The following is a 16,302-nucleotide window of genomic DNA, read 5'->3' on the forward strand; positions in this document are numbered from 1 at the left end:
GTGTTCCACATTTAAAAAATGATACACCTCATAGTTCATGAGAAGGGAAAAGCAATATTGCAAGCACACCCTTTTATTTCACTTCTCATTTGGGTATGACTATTTTTGCTATTCTTTTTTTTCCTGTTTCTTCTTTTTTGTCTTCTGTGTGATGGGCGTTGAGGTATATTGCATCAGAGTTGAGGTCTACCACTTTGGTATTTGTTTCTATTTTTCCATATATTCTTTATTCCTTGTTCCTCATTTCTTGCCTTTTTTTAGAAGTCATTGACTTTTCAGGATTCCATCTTAGTATTCCATTTTGTTTTCTCTGTTTTTGATGTACTTCTTTTTATTGTGTTTCTAGTGGTTTCTCTAAAGATTACAAAATGCCTCTCTTACTTTTCACAGTCAACCTTGAGTTTGTAGTATGCCACTTCAAGGACAATGTATTCACAGTCAACATTGAATATATACCATTTTATGAAAATGTAAAACTTTAAAATAATTCTACTTAACCAAGCTGATGTGTTTTGTGATTTAGACTGTTATAAACCCCACTAGACATAGTTATTTTTGCTTTGAACACTTAATAGTCTTTTGAAGATGTGATGGAAAAATGAAAACCCCTTTTTATACTCAAATATTTACCCTTTCAGGTATCTTCATCTTTTCTTTTAAATCCCTTTTGTCTGTATAACTGTCTGTACTATTTCTTGTAGTGCTGATAGAAGTCTAGTTTTTTTTTCTCTTAATACTTTAAATATATATTTTCATTGTCTTCTTGCTTCTTTGTTTCTGATGAAATTAGCAGTCATTCTTACTGTTCTTCCCCTAAGGATAGTATATCCTTTTTCTCTTTAGCAGCTTTTGAGATCCTCTTTTTGACGTTGGTTTTCAGTAGTTTGATTTTGATATTCTTCGGTTTCATTTTAAAAATATTTATCCTGCTTGTGTTTCACGGAACAAGAGGATCTATTCTTTGAACATTGTGAACTCTTATTTATTCAGCTCTGTGCTCTCTCTCCTTTCCTCTAGGATTCTAGTCATTTGTTATAATGTTTTATATTATCCCACATATTTCTGATACTCTGTTCTTATTTTTAATATTTTTCTCTCTGTAGATCGGTTTAAACAATTTATATTGAACTGTCTTTGAGTTCATTATTCCTTTCCTCCACTCTGTCCAGTCTGCTCCTAAAACCATCCAATGTCTTTTTATTTTTATTTTTTTACTTCTTCAGACTTTGTACTTCATTTCTGGGATTTACATTTTGTTCTTTCAGTTTCTTTTCTATAATTCTCCATTTTTTTCACTTGTTCTCTTTTCCTGTTAATTCTTTAATGCTTTATAGTAATATTTTAAAGTTCTTTTTGCTCATTCCAGCATGTGAGTCATCTGTGAATTTCATTCTTTTGCTTGTTTTTTCTCTTGAGTTTTCTACTTCTTTCCATGTTTTGTAATTTTTTAATTGTATCTTATACATTCTGTATTCAAGAGTGGTATAGAGACTAAAGTAGTTAATGCTTTCTTCCTAAAAGTTCTTGCCTTTTCCTTTGCCATGAGCAAGGTTAAGAGACTGATCTCTTTGGTCTAGTCAGGAATTTAGTTGAGTTGGAGCTCAGTTGTTGCTTGAGTTAGTTTCAATTCATTGACTTTAAAGAATAGTATTTTTTTTTACTTTATCTGTATTTTTATTGTTAACTGTGGGAGCAGTGTTTTACATTTTAATCTGGAGAGGATTGGTCACTAATGTTTTTTAACTTAAATCTTTTGTACTATGAACGTGTTGTCTCTATGATACCAGCTCATCCAAATTTTAGTCGCTCATTCTGTGAACTATTTATAATGTCACTCTTTGTAAATATTCCTCTTGTGCTTTGAAGCACGTTTTCTGAAATTGTTTCATTTTTGTTCTTTTCATTTAATTTGTTAATTGGGTGTTTACATCTTCTATTTAAAAGTTTTCTATTAAAAATTTTTCAAAGTAAAAACCTATTCAGTGTAGAGAGAGGTATATTAATTTACTAATATGATCATGGATTTTTAAATTTTCCTTCTAGAGCTGTCAGTTTTTGGTTCATAGCCTAAATTGTGTTCAATGCAAAGAATTGGCAACTACCTGAGTTATAAAAAAGATTTGTTATCTAGTTTTTATTTAGAGTAATTCGCTTTTTAAAACAGCAGTACAGTTTTGCGTCACTTAACAATGGCAATATGTTCTGAGAAATGTGTTGTTAGGCCATTTTGTTGTTGTGTGAACCTTATAGAGTGTACTTAGACAAACCTAGATGGTATAGCCTACTACACACCTAGGCTATGTGATACTAATCTTAGGGGCCTGTCATTGACTGAAATGTCATTATGTGGTGCATGACTATTTTATATTATGTTATTTTATTGTTCCAGAGACTTTCATACCCCAAGGCCATGTATCAAGGTAAATTTCTGGATGGGTAAAAGATACGCCTTTCCTTCCCCTCCTTTTTAAACCCCTTTAAAGAACGAAAAGAGAAATTTTGAAAGAACATATTGGAATTGAGAACTGGAGTGATGTCTGGTGAGCAGATCAATTTTAGAAAAGATAAATATTGAAGGTTGAGGATTTGTGAATTATTTCCCTTTAAATCTTGTGTCCATATATACTTTGGAAGATCTACTTGCATTCTCAGGTGTATTGGTACCCCAATTTGAATGCTTTGGTAGTCACTCATACTACCAGAAATAATATTCATTAGAATTTTTTTGACAGTAGATTTAAGGAAAAAAATGTAGAGAAAAATAATCACCTAAATAACCTTTGCAAAGGATATGACAAAATGATTCTTGTTTTTGGCATGTCATCTGCTTATTTTATAGATAGGGAATCTGAAGGCAAGTAGGGGAAGCACTCATACAGCTTTACAGTGTTTTTGTGTTAGATTCCTAGAACTCTTCTACTTCTGTCACATCTGGAAAGTACCCACCCCTTCTCCCCCTCTTGCTTTTCCTTTCCCTTAAAAAAAAATCCTAGTAATAAATACTCCTAATTTACAAAATCAAATGATACGACAAGATTCATAGAAAAAATCAGCAGTCCTCAGTTCCATTACTCCCTATCCCTTATCTTAACTCCCTAGGAGCAATCTGTTCAACTTTTAATTGTTTTTATTTACTTCTATACTGCTAAATAACATGTCTATTTTGTGCTACTTGGGAAGTCTTATGGAAGGAAACACTTCTTCCCTCAAAATGCCACTTACCCTTGTGTTGAGCAACTACTATAGAGTTAACTGTACTTGGGAGGATGAACTGGTGGCAGGTAAACTCATAAGGGCCAACATTCATTTATAGTGAAATTTATGAAGCTGAGTTAGAGTAGCTGTTTTGATAGGTCTGAGCAGTGCATTTTCAGCCAGTTGGAAAGTTCTCTCAAATGCCAAATATCAGAAGGATACTAAACCATGGAGTTGGAACAAGAAGATTTAATTTTACAATTCACATGTTTAATTGTTCTGGGCTCAAATCAAGCAGTTGATTCATTTTCATAGTAGGGATAATCTTATCTGATCTTTAGTATAAAAAATTAATTGCAGAAAAGAATAGGAAAATATAGGAAAAAACCAATGTGTTACTGAAGATTTGAAGCATATTCCATTTCAGAGGGCAGGCATGCTCCCTTTTAGGTAATAGACTGTGAACCAAAGGGGACAAATGTGACAGAACTTGCTGTATTAGAAAGAGCACTGAGAGTGGAGAATAAGATTCTAAATATTTTTTTTTCTTTCCCCTAAATATGTTTCTTTTCACTCTTTCTCTTACTCCAGTTTCCTCATCTGAAAATGAGATAATTGGGATAAATGATCATTATACTTTTGTGGAAGCTTTGACAATTGTAAGAAATGTTTAGAAAGTCAACTTCTTGGACTTGTATTTTTTTTTTTTTAAAGATTTTATTTTTTTCCTTTTTCTCCCCAAAGTTCCCCGGTACATAGTTGTATATTCTTCGTTGTGGGTCCTTCTAGTTGTGGCATGTGGGACGCCACCTCAGCGTGGTTTGATGAGCAGTGCCATGTCCGCGCCCAGGATTCGAACCAACGAAACGCTGGGCCGCCTGCAGCGGAGCGCGCGAACTTAACCACTGGGCCACGGGGCCAGCCCCCTGGACTTGTATTTTTGGTAGTGGGTTAGATGACTTTAGGGGATTACCTTCATGTTCAGTTTCTGAGACAGTTCTAACAATTTTATATGGCTAGACTTATTTTGATACAATTGGCTATACTCTTCCCATTTTTAAGTGTTCTCTTTTTACTCCACTTTTTATTTTATATGATTTTCTTTCATATTTACATATGAAATTATAGTTTTATAAATTTGCCATTTATCTCCTTTCTTGAAGTTATTCCTTTAAAGATTTAAGTTGTAGAAGAAGGTGCCATTAATGAATTCCTCGTGTACTTAGTTGGTCCCAGTTTTCCTTTGACCTAGAGGCTTTGGGGGGCTTTTCCCCTTCCCTTCTGTAAATCCGTTGCATTCTCACCCTATTAACATATCCTAGTTGATAGACTGAAATGAAGTATTCAAACTTAACTATTTTGAAGGTAGTTTGCACAATTCCTTTGCAAATGAGCTGTTATTTATTAACAGTTTTGGCTGTACACGTTCCTCTTATATAAATATGTGGTCTTTGCTCTCTAACCAAATAATCTGTAGACAGTTATAGATAATCAGTGTAAAGAAGTCCCAAGAAAGATGCAGAGGATTCTGGGATACTTTGTTATCATTGTTGGGACTCAGGGCCCCTGTGAGTTTGTTCTGTGTGAAAGTTTAACTTCTCAGGAATGTGTCTGACCTCCAATCCAGTTTGTTATGCAGGAAAAAATTTCACTTTTAAAGCTTTATGATACTGTGTTTTACAAATTTTTTCAGTTGTGAAACATTAATTCAGTTGAGTTTGTTAATTGGAATATCCTAATGTGATTGTCAGTTCATTTGTCCTCCCTTGTCTGTTTGTCTTGACTGAAACATTTCATTGATCTATTTTGCCTTTTATCCTTGAAAATGCAAAGATTCCCTCCCTCTCCCCAAAGAGGGTAGACTCTAGGAGTGTTTATGAAGTGGCCATACTTTTGTGTAGTATGTGTAATATCTTAGTGATTCTTCAAATGTTGATGGACTGATTCTTACCATCTGGGGACTTGTTAAACATATGGATTCCTGGAGTCTTCTCTAGAGTAAGAGAATCAGATAATATCTGTTCCAGTGTCATTTTAACAAATGCCTCAGATAATTCTGTTGCATAGCCTGGTAAATGAAAATTTTATTAATCTCATTTATTTTTGTTTGTTTTGGAAGTACTCCACTGGGGTTTTTTATTCATCCTTTTCAACTATATGTTAAAAAATAGAGTTATATTTATTCATAACCATCTCCTATTGTTATTCCATTTTTATGTTTGGTATTTTTTTACGTGTATTTATCAGATTCATCTGGAATTTCTTGGTTCTTTTTGTAAAATTTAACAGTAAAAGATACATATTTGTAATTTTATTTTTTGATACCCAGAAAACGGCAAGTTTATAGTTATCATTTATCTCTTATCTCATTATTTCAGTTACCAATTTGGGTTATTTACCTCTCCCTCCACTTAATTATATTAAAATTTTTGTTTTTATATGTTTCTATATGACTGAAATCTTCTATAGAAATATATTAATTCTCACATCTGTGTAAGTAGGTAATAACTAGAAATAGTAAATTTGACTTCTGAAATGTATGGATTTCTTCCCATTTATTCTGCTTCTTATTCCCCTGCCAATGAAATTCTTGTGGGGAAAGTGATTTTAGTCTCTAGGAACTATGTTAGTTTCACTATGATTTTTGGTTTTGATGTCTTACTAGTTTGATTGGAGAAGAGAAGGCTAGGACAGGTAACAGAATTGCCATTTCCCATAAATAGTTTTTTCAGCATGGTAGATGAGGAATGTAATTTGAAACACTTGTTTCTTAAAATTAGTTTTAGTTAGTTTTGGGGAAAATGCCTTTTAAAAACGCCAATTTAGTAAATGGGAAAACTGATTAAATAGCCGTATAGACTGACTTAAGTCAATGTATAACATTGCTTCATACTGGGTATACTGTGGTGTTAAAGAAAACTTTGAACTCGTAGTTATATTTTTAAAAGAACAATTATAATTTTCTATTATAGGAATCACATGCAGCCCAACTACAGATCCTTATGGAATTCCTCAAGGTTGCAAGAAGAAATAAGAGAGAGGTATATTATTTTGTGTCTTTTACATAATGTTTCATTTAATATTGTTGACTAGTCCCATTTCCCCCCCACTTTTGTAAAGGCATTTCATGCTAAAAAATTTATTTAAATATTTAAAAAGCATTTAAGTTTCCAGGAGTTTTTCTTAAGCTTTGTTATTTTAACCTCTTTTACCTTTACAACTTGATACTTTAAAAATCCACTTTTGGAGATGTGCTGAAAAGTTTTCTATAAGATTGAATACAATGGCTTACCTCAAAGCTGTGAAGAAGAAAACAGGATTATCAAATGACAGCTTACTCCTCGCCCTGAAAAGAAAAGTTAGGAAAATGTGCCTAAAAAAGCCTTAAGTAGAGAGGGTTACAGTCTTTCTCATGGTAAAAATGCACGCTGGGGGAGAAAACATGTGAAAACATAGCTACCTATTTAGAATCTGGAAAGTGTAAGCATGCAGGATAGCCAAAAGATAATTTTTATTAACAATTTTATAACCAGAATGTTCTAATTTTACATTTATAAAATTCATCGGTCATTTCGCACTTGTACAAAATATGGGAAAATCAAAGGCAAAATTCTGTGCTCTGGGTAGCATCCTAAAATAGCTTTAAAAACTTTTAAATTCCTAACTGTGTCACTTCTCTTATATTTTTACTTTGAGTTGTCTAATTAGGATACTTTCCACTCATTAAAAAAATATAAATAACCGTCTATTATGTGCTAGGTTCTAGGCTATCTTTATTAGTTGAGAAAATAAAACGATGAGTTTTTATTTTGATGAAATACTTTCAATGCATTGACAGATCCTTACGTTATCTTAGTTTGGTATTTCCCTTTTTTCTGATTGTTCATGATGTCAGTGTTTTTACTTGATTCAGGTTTGGTTTTTCTGTTTTATGCTAGTGTTGATAATTAAATATTCTTTACATGGTTTATGACTGTATTTGTCCTATCCTTAACTTTTGCTTACAGTTGTGCTTTTAGTATGTCTATTAAAAACGTTATCTTCATTATAAATTTAAGACTTATTCCTTTTTTTTCTTTTTGAGTGGGTACTTCTTAAACTTCAGTGTGCATGAGAATCACTTGAGGGGCTTGTTAGAATCCAGGTTCTGATTAAGAAGTGTGTGTTGGAGCCTGATAATCTGCATTTCTAGCAAGTTCAAGGTGATGATGCTCTTGGTCCTTGGACCACACTTTGAGTAACAAAGTTGGAAATTTTATAATGTATGGAAATAAAATTATTAATTCAATATGTAGACTCAACATTTTTTGCTGTAGAAAATTCTTTGGAAAAGTGGTAATTTTTTATATTCCATACATACTCCTCCCACCTTTTAAAACAGAGTGTAAAATTGTTTCGCAGTAGTTTTGCATGTTTCTTTCTGCTTTAGACTTTGAAAACATTGGGAGTGAGACTTAAAACATAGGAAATTACTTAATAGTGAATGAGTAAATGAATCAATTAAATGAACATTCCAAACATGAGGATATCCGAGGGTTAAATGTAATGCCTGGTCGTTATCTGTGTCCTGAATTATTTAAGATTTTCCTTAGCCCCTGAGGTTTTTCAGTGCTTCTTTAGGGGTCTATTAATGCTTGTAATAAATTGTTAGATTTGAAATTGTCTCAGGTAATAAGGAAACAGCACATAACTGTAAAAAAACCCCAGAAAACTGTGAACGTTCTGAGAGTTTTACCCTACTAGCAAGTTAGCCTGCCACAGTTTCACAGATGCTGGAGATAAAGACTTTTATTACTCATGTCACATCTGGCAGCATCAGCTTCATATTTGCATCAGTTCCACCTGACCTCCAAGGGGCGATGTAGAGATGGGCCCAGGTGGATTCTGCACATACTGTAGATTTATGTTACAGCTGTGGAACCCTGAGCTTAGGAAATTCCAATCTTTTAAGAGAATCTGCTAGCAAACCTGTCCAGTCTTTGCCCTGCAGGGAGACACTATATATATTATACTGATCAGAAAGTAAATATGCCCTCTGTCCTGGAGGAAGTCAACACAAACATTCTTGAAAAGATAATTTGGAAGAAAAACTATCACAAGATGTGCAGAAATGGGAGAGATTAGTGGAAAATTGTTTCCCAACAAGATCCCTACCTTGTGATCCTAATTTGTCCTCTTTCTGATGTGGTGGCTGGTGGCCTTCAGTAACACCTTCTATCATATTTGCCTTTGATCACATAGCTCTTAATATGAGTGTTTCCATTTTTGTTATTAAACATTTGGGTTAATTGTGCTGTAGAGTTTTTCAGCTTGACTTTAGTTTGAATCTAATATGATTCTTGTGAATGATTGATTTTTTTCCCCCTTAGAGGTAGTTTATCCAAGAAATATACTAGTTCCAAGTATTCTGGATATTGGTGCCTCTTATGTGCACTAGTTATATTGTCATTAATACATTTTGGTTTTCTTGTTTTTAATGTATCCATGATTGAGTGATTTTGAGTATTTCAGATTTAATTACAGAAGGGACTTTGAGGAGCTAGGTTAATAAAGTTTTGAAAATTTGAAAATCTGAAGCTAAGTTAACAGATTTTTAAAAATTTACCTATTATTTTGATTAAATTTCATAAATTTCTCCATGATTGGAGTTGGGTACAGTAGTGATTTGTAATTGTAATAAACTTTAGTCTAGAAAGTATAGTTGACAAATATCTCATGATTTAGTGCAGGCAGAATGGAGTGGTTATATTTTCTTCTTGCATACATTATAAAGCATATTTGCATGTTTAATCCTCAAAATGAGTATAGTTGTTAAAGGTCTTATCTCCCGCAGTATAATTTGTACTTGAACTTATTCAAGCAAAATATAGACTGACCAGGAGGGAAACTACTACTTTGGAATTTATTTTCCTAAGATTAACATTCAGACTTTGAAAATTAACTTTATGATTTCATACGTAACTTTTAATTGGGATTGTGATGAGTCTTGGTTTAGACATTGATATATACCAATCAAAGAAGTTAAACTGCTTTTCAGATTTAACATACTACTTATTTACATCAGTGTCACATCTCACTGCTATTCGGGGCTATTAGAATCCTACATTTAATTTTCGTTTTTTATTTTTTTCCTACTGACTTTCTTTTGAATATTATGAACAGGAATGTGCAAGGCACATAGTAGATATTTGCATAAATTATTTATTGCTGTGTAACAGATTTCCTCAAATTTAATGGCTTAAAACATCAAACATTTGCTATCTTGGGTCAGGAATATTGGTGCAGCACACCTGAGTGCCTTGGTTCAAGGTGTATCGCCAAGCTACACTTGAGGTGTTGGCTAGGGCAGCAGTTATCTCAAGGTTCAACTGGGATAGGAAGCCTTCCAAGTTCACTTGCGAGCTGTTGGAAAGGGACCAATTTCTTGCCTCATGGGCTTCTCCTTAAGATAACTTCCTATGTGGCACAATGGCTTCCCTTAGAGAGGGCAAGTGAGAAAGTAAGAGAGGGTTTTGAAGACAGCAATCACATTCCTTTTGTAACTTAATTTTGAAAGTGACATCCCAACACATGTGCTGCTTTCTGTTTCTTAGAAACAAATCATTAGGTCCAGCCTGCACAAAGAGAGGGAATCACACAAGGATGTGAATACTAAGAGGTGAGGATCTTTGGAGGCTATCTTAAAGCCTGCCTACCACAGCATTTAATGAATGTGTATATTTAAATGAAGACATTATTCTTTCTTCCTGGTCAGATTAAACAAAAGGGCTTTGGATTCCATATAAAAACCAGTCTCATCTGTGTAAATTTGTACCAGTATTTGAATAATTACTTTATATTTCGTTTGATTTAAAGTATACTCCTGGATATTTGTGGTACCTGTTTAATTTACTGTAATAGGGCAGTTTTGATGAGTCTTGGTTTCATTTGGAATTTTAATGAATTGAATTTTGCAATGTTTTTGTGTGAGATAAAACACAGAAAAGTCCATTGAACAAATTTACAGTTTAAAGAATCACAGTAGAGTGGCCGACCACGTAACCACCGTCCTTACTAAACAATAGATGATTGCTAGGACCCCCGCATCTCCCTGCTGACCCTTTCCAGATTATAGCCTTCTCCCTTGCCTATTAGGTAGTCAATATTCTGGTATGTGTGGTAATCACTTCCTTGTTTTTCTCTATTGTTTTAATGCCCAAGTATTTGTAAGTTTTTCTTTTTTTGAACCTATATAAATGCACTTCTGCAGTACATAGTGTTGTTGTCTTCTTTGGCTCAGTGTTAAGATTCGTTGATGTTGTATATGGCTGTAGTTGATTCATTGTTGTTGTTGTATGGTATTCTATAAAATAAGTATAACCCACTTTTGTTGTTGATGGACTTTTTAGCTTTTTCAGTTTTCGGCTTTTCGCAAACAATGCTACTATACATGTATCCAGGTATATATTAGTATATATATCTATATGGTATGTATGTAGAAGTGGAATTGATGAGTCATAGGATATGTATATCTTTAAATTTAATAGATAAAGCCACACTGTTTTCCCAAGCAGTTGTGTTAGTTACTCTTCCTACAGGCATTCTGTGAGTGCATGTTCCTCTTGCACTGTATTCTTGCTGGTACTTGGCATCGATAGACATTTTCTGGTTTAGCTGATCTTGGGGTGTATATGTTCTCTGTGGTTTTAATTTACATTTCCGTGATGACTAGTGAGATTGAGCACCTGCTACTATGTTTATTGGTCATTTGGATTCTTATGTATGTGTGAAGTACTTGCTTAAGACTTTTTGCATCTTTTCTATTTAGTTGATTTTCTTAATGGTTTGTTGTTTGTATAATCTAGATAAAAATTCTTAGTTCTGTCTATCTCTGTCTTTCTCTCTCTCTATTGCAAGTGTTTTCCCCCTCTAATTGGGCTGCTTTTTTCGTTATCTTGATGTCACTTGATGAGTAGAAGTTTCTGTCTTTAATAGAATGAAATTTATTAATCTTTCCTGTTATGATTAGAGCCTTTTTGTGTCAGGTAAAGAATTCTCCACCAGAGGTCATGAAGACATTTTGCTATATTATCTGCTTGAAGCTTTATTCTTTTATCTTTCATATTCTATAATCTATTTGGTATTTTATTATTGTGTATAATGTGAGGGATAAGGAACTTTGATATCCAGTTGTTCAAGCATCCTTAATTTAAAAGTCCATCCTTTCCCCATTGCTCTGAAGTACCACTTTTGTCATCTATCATGTGAGCATATAGGTATGAGTCTGTTTCTTACGCTCTCTTTCTATTCCACTGGTCTATTTGTCTATCTTTTTGGCAGTATCACACTGTATTAAATATAGAACTTTAAAGTAAGTTACTGTTCTTCCTTAGGAAAGTCTCAGCTATTCATGGCTTTTTGTATTTCAATATAAATTTTAGAACCAGCTGGTACATTTCCATGGTAAACCTGCTGTGATTTTTATTGGAATTACTTTGACTCAATACATCAATTTGGGAGACTGTCTTTACAATATTGAGTCTTCTAACCCATGAACATGGTATTTCTCTCTCTATATTTAGGTTCTTAAGGATGTTCTTCAAAACTTTGGTATTTTTTAGGGTATTATTCTTATACATCTGTACTTCAGAGTTGTTCTTAAGTCTTCAGTCATTTTTTATGCTATTGTAAATGATGTCTATATCTTTAATTTCAGTTTGTTGCTGGTATATAGAAATACAGTTAATTTTTACATATACTTTTTTTTCATATCCAGCAACCTTATTAAACTCTCTTTAATTCTAATAATTTGTAGATATTTTTTCCTGTGTACACATCATCATCTGCAAGTAATAACAGTTTAGTTTCTTTCTTTATGATCTTTATATCTTTTATTTATTTTTCTTGTCTTACTCTGCTGGCTAGGACATCCGGTACAATGATGAATAGAAGTGGTGATAGCGGGGCATCCTAGTCTTGGTGCTGATCTCAAAGCGAAAGCTTTCGGCGTGTCACCATTAGGTATGATGTTTTTTGTAGGTTTTTTGTAGGTACTTTTTATTATTCAAGGAAATAAATTTCTATTCTCAGATTCCTAAGAGGACTTTTTTCTTTAGTCAGGAATGTGAGTTGAGTATTCTCCAAAATTTTTGTGCATCTGAGATGATACGAATTTTTCATTCTGTTAATGTGAATAATTACGTTTGTTTAACATTAAAAAGTCAATCAACTTTGCACTTAGGGTGACCAACTGTTCTGATTTGCCCAGGAATATCCTAGTCTTATCACTGCACAGTCAGCATTCTAGGAAACCCCACTAGTACAGTTGCTTGCCCTACTTGCATGCCTTATGTAAACCAAACTTGGTCATCATGTATATCCTCTTCTATATTATTTGCTTTGCTGATACTCTGTTTAGAATTTTTGCATCTGTGTTCATTAGTGAAATTGTTTTATAATTTTTGTTTCTTATCCCAACCTTGTTCAGTTTTGCTGTAAAGATTGTTTTATCAGATGAGTTGGGGAATGTCCCATCTTTTTCCCTTTTCTGGGAGCATTTGTGTTGTCTAGGAAGGATATCTTTGGTGAATATTTAAATATCTTACTGGAGAAGCTATCTGTACCTGTTGTTTGTTTGCAGAAAGTTTTAAACTATTGATTCACTTACTTCAATAGTTATATCCTTATTCAGGTTTTTGTTTTAGATATCACTTTTGATATGTGTACTTCTTCTAGACATTGTCTGTTTCATCTAAATTTTCAAATTTATTGGTATAATATTTAATTTTTAATGCCCCCAGAATTTTTAGTGATATCTTTTATTCCTGACTCTTCTTATTGGTGCTGTGCCTTTTTTTCTTGATCAGTTCTTGCCAGGGATGTATCAATTTTATGAGTCTTATTTAAAAACCAACTTTTGGCTTTGTTTATGTTCTCTACTTTATTTTTGTTTTCTATTTTAATAATTTATACTCTGTATAATTTCTGTCCTTCACCTTTCTTTGGTTTTAATTTGTTAACTCGGATGTACATATTACTGTGCAAACTGTTTTTTCTAATATAGGCATTTAAGGCTGTAATTTTTCTTTTAGCTGCATCTAATGATTTTGGTACGGTATTTTGTTTGTTATTTATTAGTTCAAAATAGTTTCTAATTTTCCTTACAGTTTTTCTTAGGCCTGTGGGTTATTTAGAATTGAACTACTTGGACATGGGTATTTTCATGTCTTTATGTTATGGATTTCTGCTATGGTTGCATTATTATTAGAAAATACTTTTTGGTTTTATTCTTTTGAGTATGATATTTGTACTATCACCTGGTAGTTAGTTAAATTTTGAAATGTTCATGCTTGAAAAAGTGTTTTCTGCAGTGCTGTGGTGCAGTGTAAAGTTGGTTAAATGTACGGTGAGAATTTTCTGCATCCTTGGTGAGTCTTTGTTTCCTTGTTATATCAATTACTGAGTCATTATGTTTGAAGCGTTGAAGGAAGTTGAAGGAAGTTTGCCTTCCTTCAAGGGGAAGGAAGGCAATATACATGGAGATGGAAATGCAAATGGGCCAGCTATAGACTATGTGACCTGAGAGATACATTTTACATTATGTTACAGTTATCTTATGGTATTAGCTCCTTCCTGGAACAGGCCCTTCTATTTTAAATTCTTTTAGGCAGTTAGGGAGGAGGTCAAGCTTTTTTCAGTCTTTTATTCTTGAAAATAATCAAGCCAAGGAGGCACATTTTGGGGTGGCCAATTGTGATCCCCCACATAGGACATTAGAGTTTAATATTTTTGGGATATCAGGTGGTATTAGAATTTTTTTCTGGCATTTCAAGTTCAAAAGTGGAATGAAAATTATTAATTTGATGTTAATTATGTATTATGTGTCACACAAGTGATATTGGCTATCTCTGGATGTTGATATTACGGATGATTACGTTTATCTTTCCTTTTTTTTTTGTTTTTGGTGAGGAAGATTTGTCTGAGCCAACATCCATTGCCAGTCGTTGTCGTCTTTTTCTTTTTGCTTGAGGAAGATTAGCCCTGAGCTAACATCTGTGCCAGTCTTCCACTATCTTTTGTATGTGGGACCCACCAAAGCATGGCCGACGAATGCAGTACGTCTGCGCCCCAGATCTGAACTTACGAACCCAGGCCGCCAAAGCAGAACATGTGTAACTTTAACCACTTGGCCATGGGGCTGCCCCTCATCTTTCTTTTTAAGTGTATTTTTTTAAAGCGGTCATACTAAAGATCTGTCAGCATTTGTTTAAATAAGGATTTCAAGAGTGAAGATTTTATTTATTTATTTTTTTTAAGGAAGATTAGCCCTGAGCTAACTGCTGCCAATCCTCCTCTTTTTGCTGAGGAAGACTGGCCCTGAGCTAACATCCATGCCCATGTTCCTCTACTTTATATGTGGGCCACCTACCACAGCATGGGGTGTCAAGCGGTGCCACATCTGCACCCGGGATCTGAACTGGTGAACCCCGGTCTGCTGAAGTGGAACGTGCACACCTAAGCGCTGTGCCACCGGGCTGGCCCCCAAGAGTGAAGCATTTTAAGTAATTAAATGAAAAAGGTTAAGGGATGACCATGGGGTGCTTTGCTAAATTAGAGGTTGAGATCACTGGAGTTGAAAATGTGTGTGAACCAAAAGACAAAAGGCTTCAGTGTTGGTGGGAAGCAATTAGGATGTTTATCAATGGCTGAGATCAGTAAACAGAGACGTGGCTGCTTGGATTGAGCCAGACCAGAGTGGTTCTTATGTGAGAGTGGAAGACTAATGATTAGAAATGGTCATGGAGTATAGTACAAGTGGTCAGTTCCCACCTAGTCCTGAGAAGCCTGGTGCATGAGAGAATTTTGACCAGCTTTTATTTGAAAGCGTTCCAAGACAGACTGTCTTTGAGGAAGAGCAGGGTTTCAGTGTTAAGGTTAGGAGTACCGTGAAAAGTGTTCGGGTGTAGGAAAGTACTCCCCCCCCCACCCCGATTTCTGTGATAGTGTGCTCTCCCCTTCTTGATAGTTAATGCAGGGCTTGCTCCATCTTCCTTTGCCAGTCTCTTAAACATTGGCATTCCCTACTCTCCAGGTTTTTTTCCTTATCTCTTCTGACTATACTGGTTGGTATTGGGTATTTTCATTCATTATCATAGCTTCAAATTTGTTATTTCCCTTTCTCATAGCTGTTATGCCTTTGTACATATTATTATTTATCCTGCTTATTCTGTCTTTCCCTACTGTTTTCCACCTGGCACAATTCTATTAGTCCTTCAAGGCTCAGCCTTTCATTTAGTTTCAGATCTAATTTCAGTTATCCAGTTGCCTCTACTATCCTGCTGAGTTTTCCATCTAGGTTAGGAGCAATCTATGTTCCCTAAATTCTGTGTGCAGACCATCATCCTAATGCTTACTGTGATATTTCAACCGTTGGCTTACTTGTTTTGCGTCTCCCCTAAACTGAGTTCCTTGAGGGCAAGGGCTATAGTTTTTTAGATCCTATTCTCAGTATTTTGCAAAATGCTTAGGATTGCTAAGTATTTGAATTAGTAAATTATTAATTGTATTATCTACTTTGCATGTATTCCCACAGAAGAGAAGATGCTAATGTTAATAAATCTTAAAAGTCTATTATCCTTACCAGTCATTAAAGAAATGAAAGTTAAATAATGAGGTACTGCTTTCAAGAAGTAGTATAGCTTAGGTGGTTAACAGCATGACTTCTGGAGCAAGAAGACTGCTTTGATTTGAACTCAAGTTCTGCCACTTACATGCTCAATGATCTTGGGCAAGTCATTTAATCTTTCTGTGCTTCATTTTTCTAATGTTTAATTGACCTGTTTCACATCTGATGATAAGTATTACATAAGTATTCCTTATTGTTTTACATTTTAAAAATTGGTTCAATATATTTGGGTTAGATTAAGGTAGTCTTATGTATGCTGGTGATAGAAATTTAACTTTGTATAGTGTTTCTGAAAAGCAGTTTTGTTTTATATAGTGAAGAGTCTCTAACTCTATTTCTTTTGATCGAATAATTTCATTTTTAATAATCTCTTAATAAAATTTGAAGTACAGACTCATATGTTCCAGAATTACTTATAATAGTTTGCAAACAACTTAAATCTC

General features: G+C 34.0%; 1 protein-coding gene across 13 annotated transcripts in view; it reads left to right on the forward strand.

Annotated features, from left to right (window-relative positions):
* The window catches only part of COP1 (COP1 E3 ubiquitin ligase), a 237,358-nt gene that overhangs the window by 56,871 nt on the left and 164,185 nt on the right, over window positions 1-16,302 (forward strand). For 10 of the 13 annotated variants that reach the window (XM_070497937.1, XM_014845336.3, XM_070497944.1 and 7 more), the window contains one exon: window positions 6,168-6,236. The exons of the other annotated variants lie outside the window; for them this stretch is intronic. In XM_070497937.1, the coding sequence (XP_070354038.1) occupies window positions 6,168-6,236 (69 nt within the window). The remainder of the gene's footprint in view (window positions 1-6,167; window positions 6,237-16,302) is intronic. 13 annotated transcript variants of the gene reach the window in all.

This window comes from Equus asinus, chromosome 25 (assembly GCF_041296235.1).
Source record: "Equus asinus isolate D_3611 breed Donkey chromosome 25, EquAss-T2T_v2, whole genome shotgun sequence".
Lineage (NCBI taxonomy): Eukaryota > Metazoa > Chordata > Mammalia > Perissodactyla > Equidae > Equus > Equus asinus.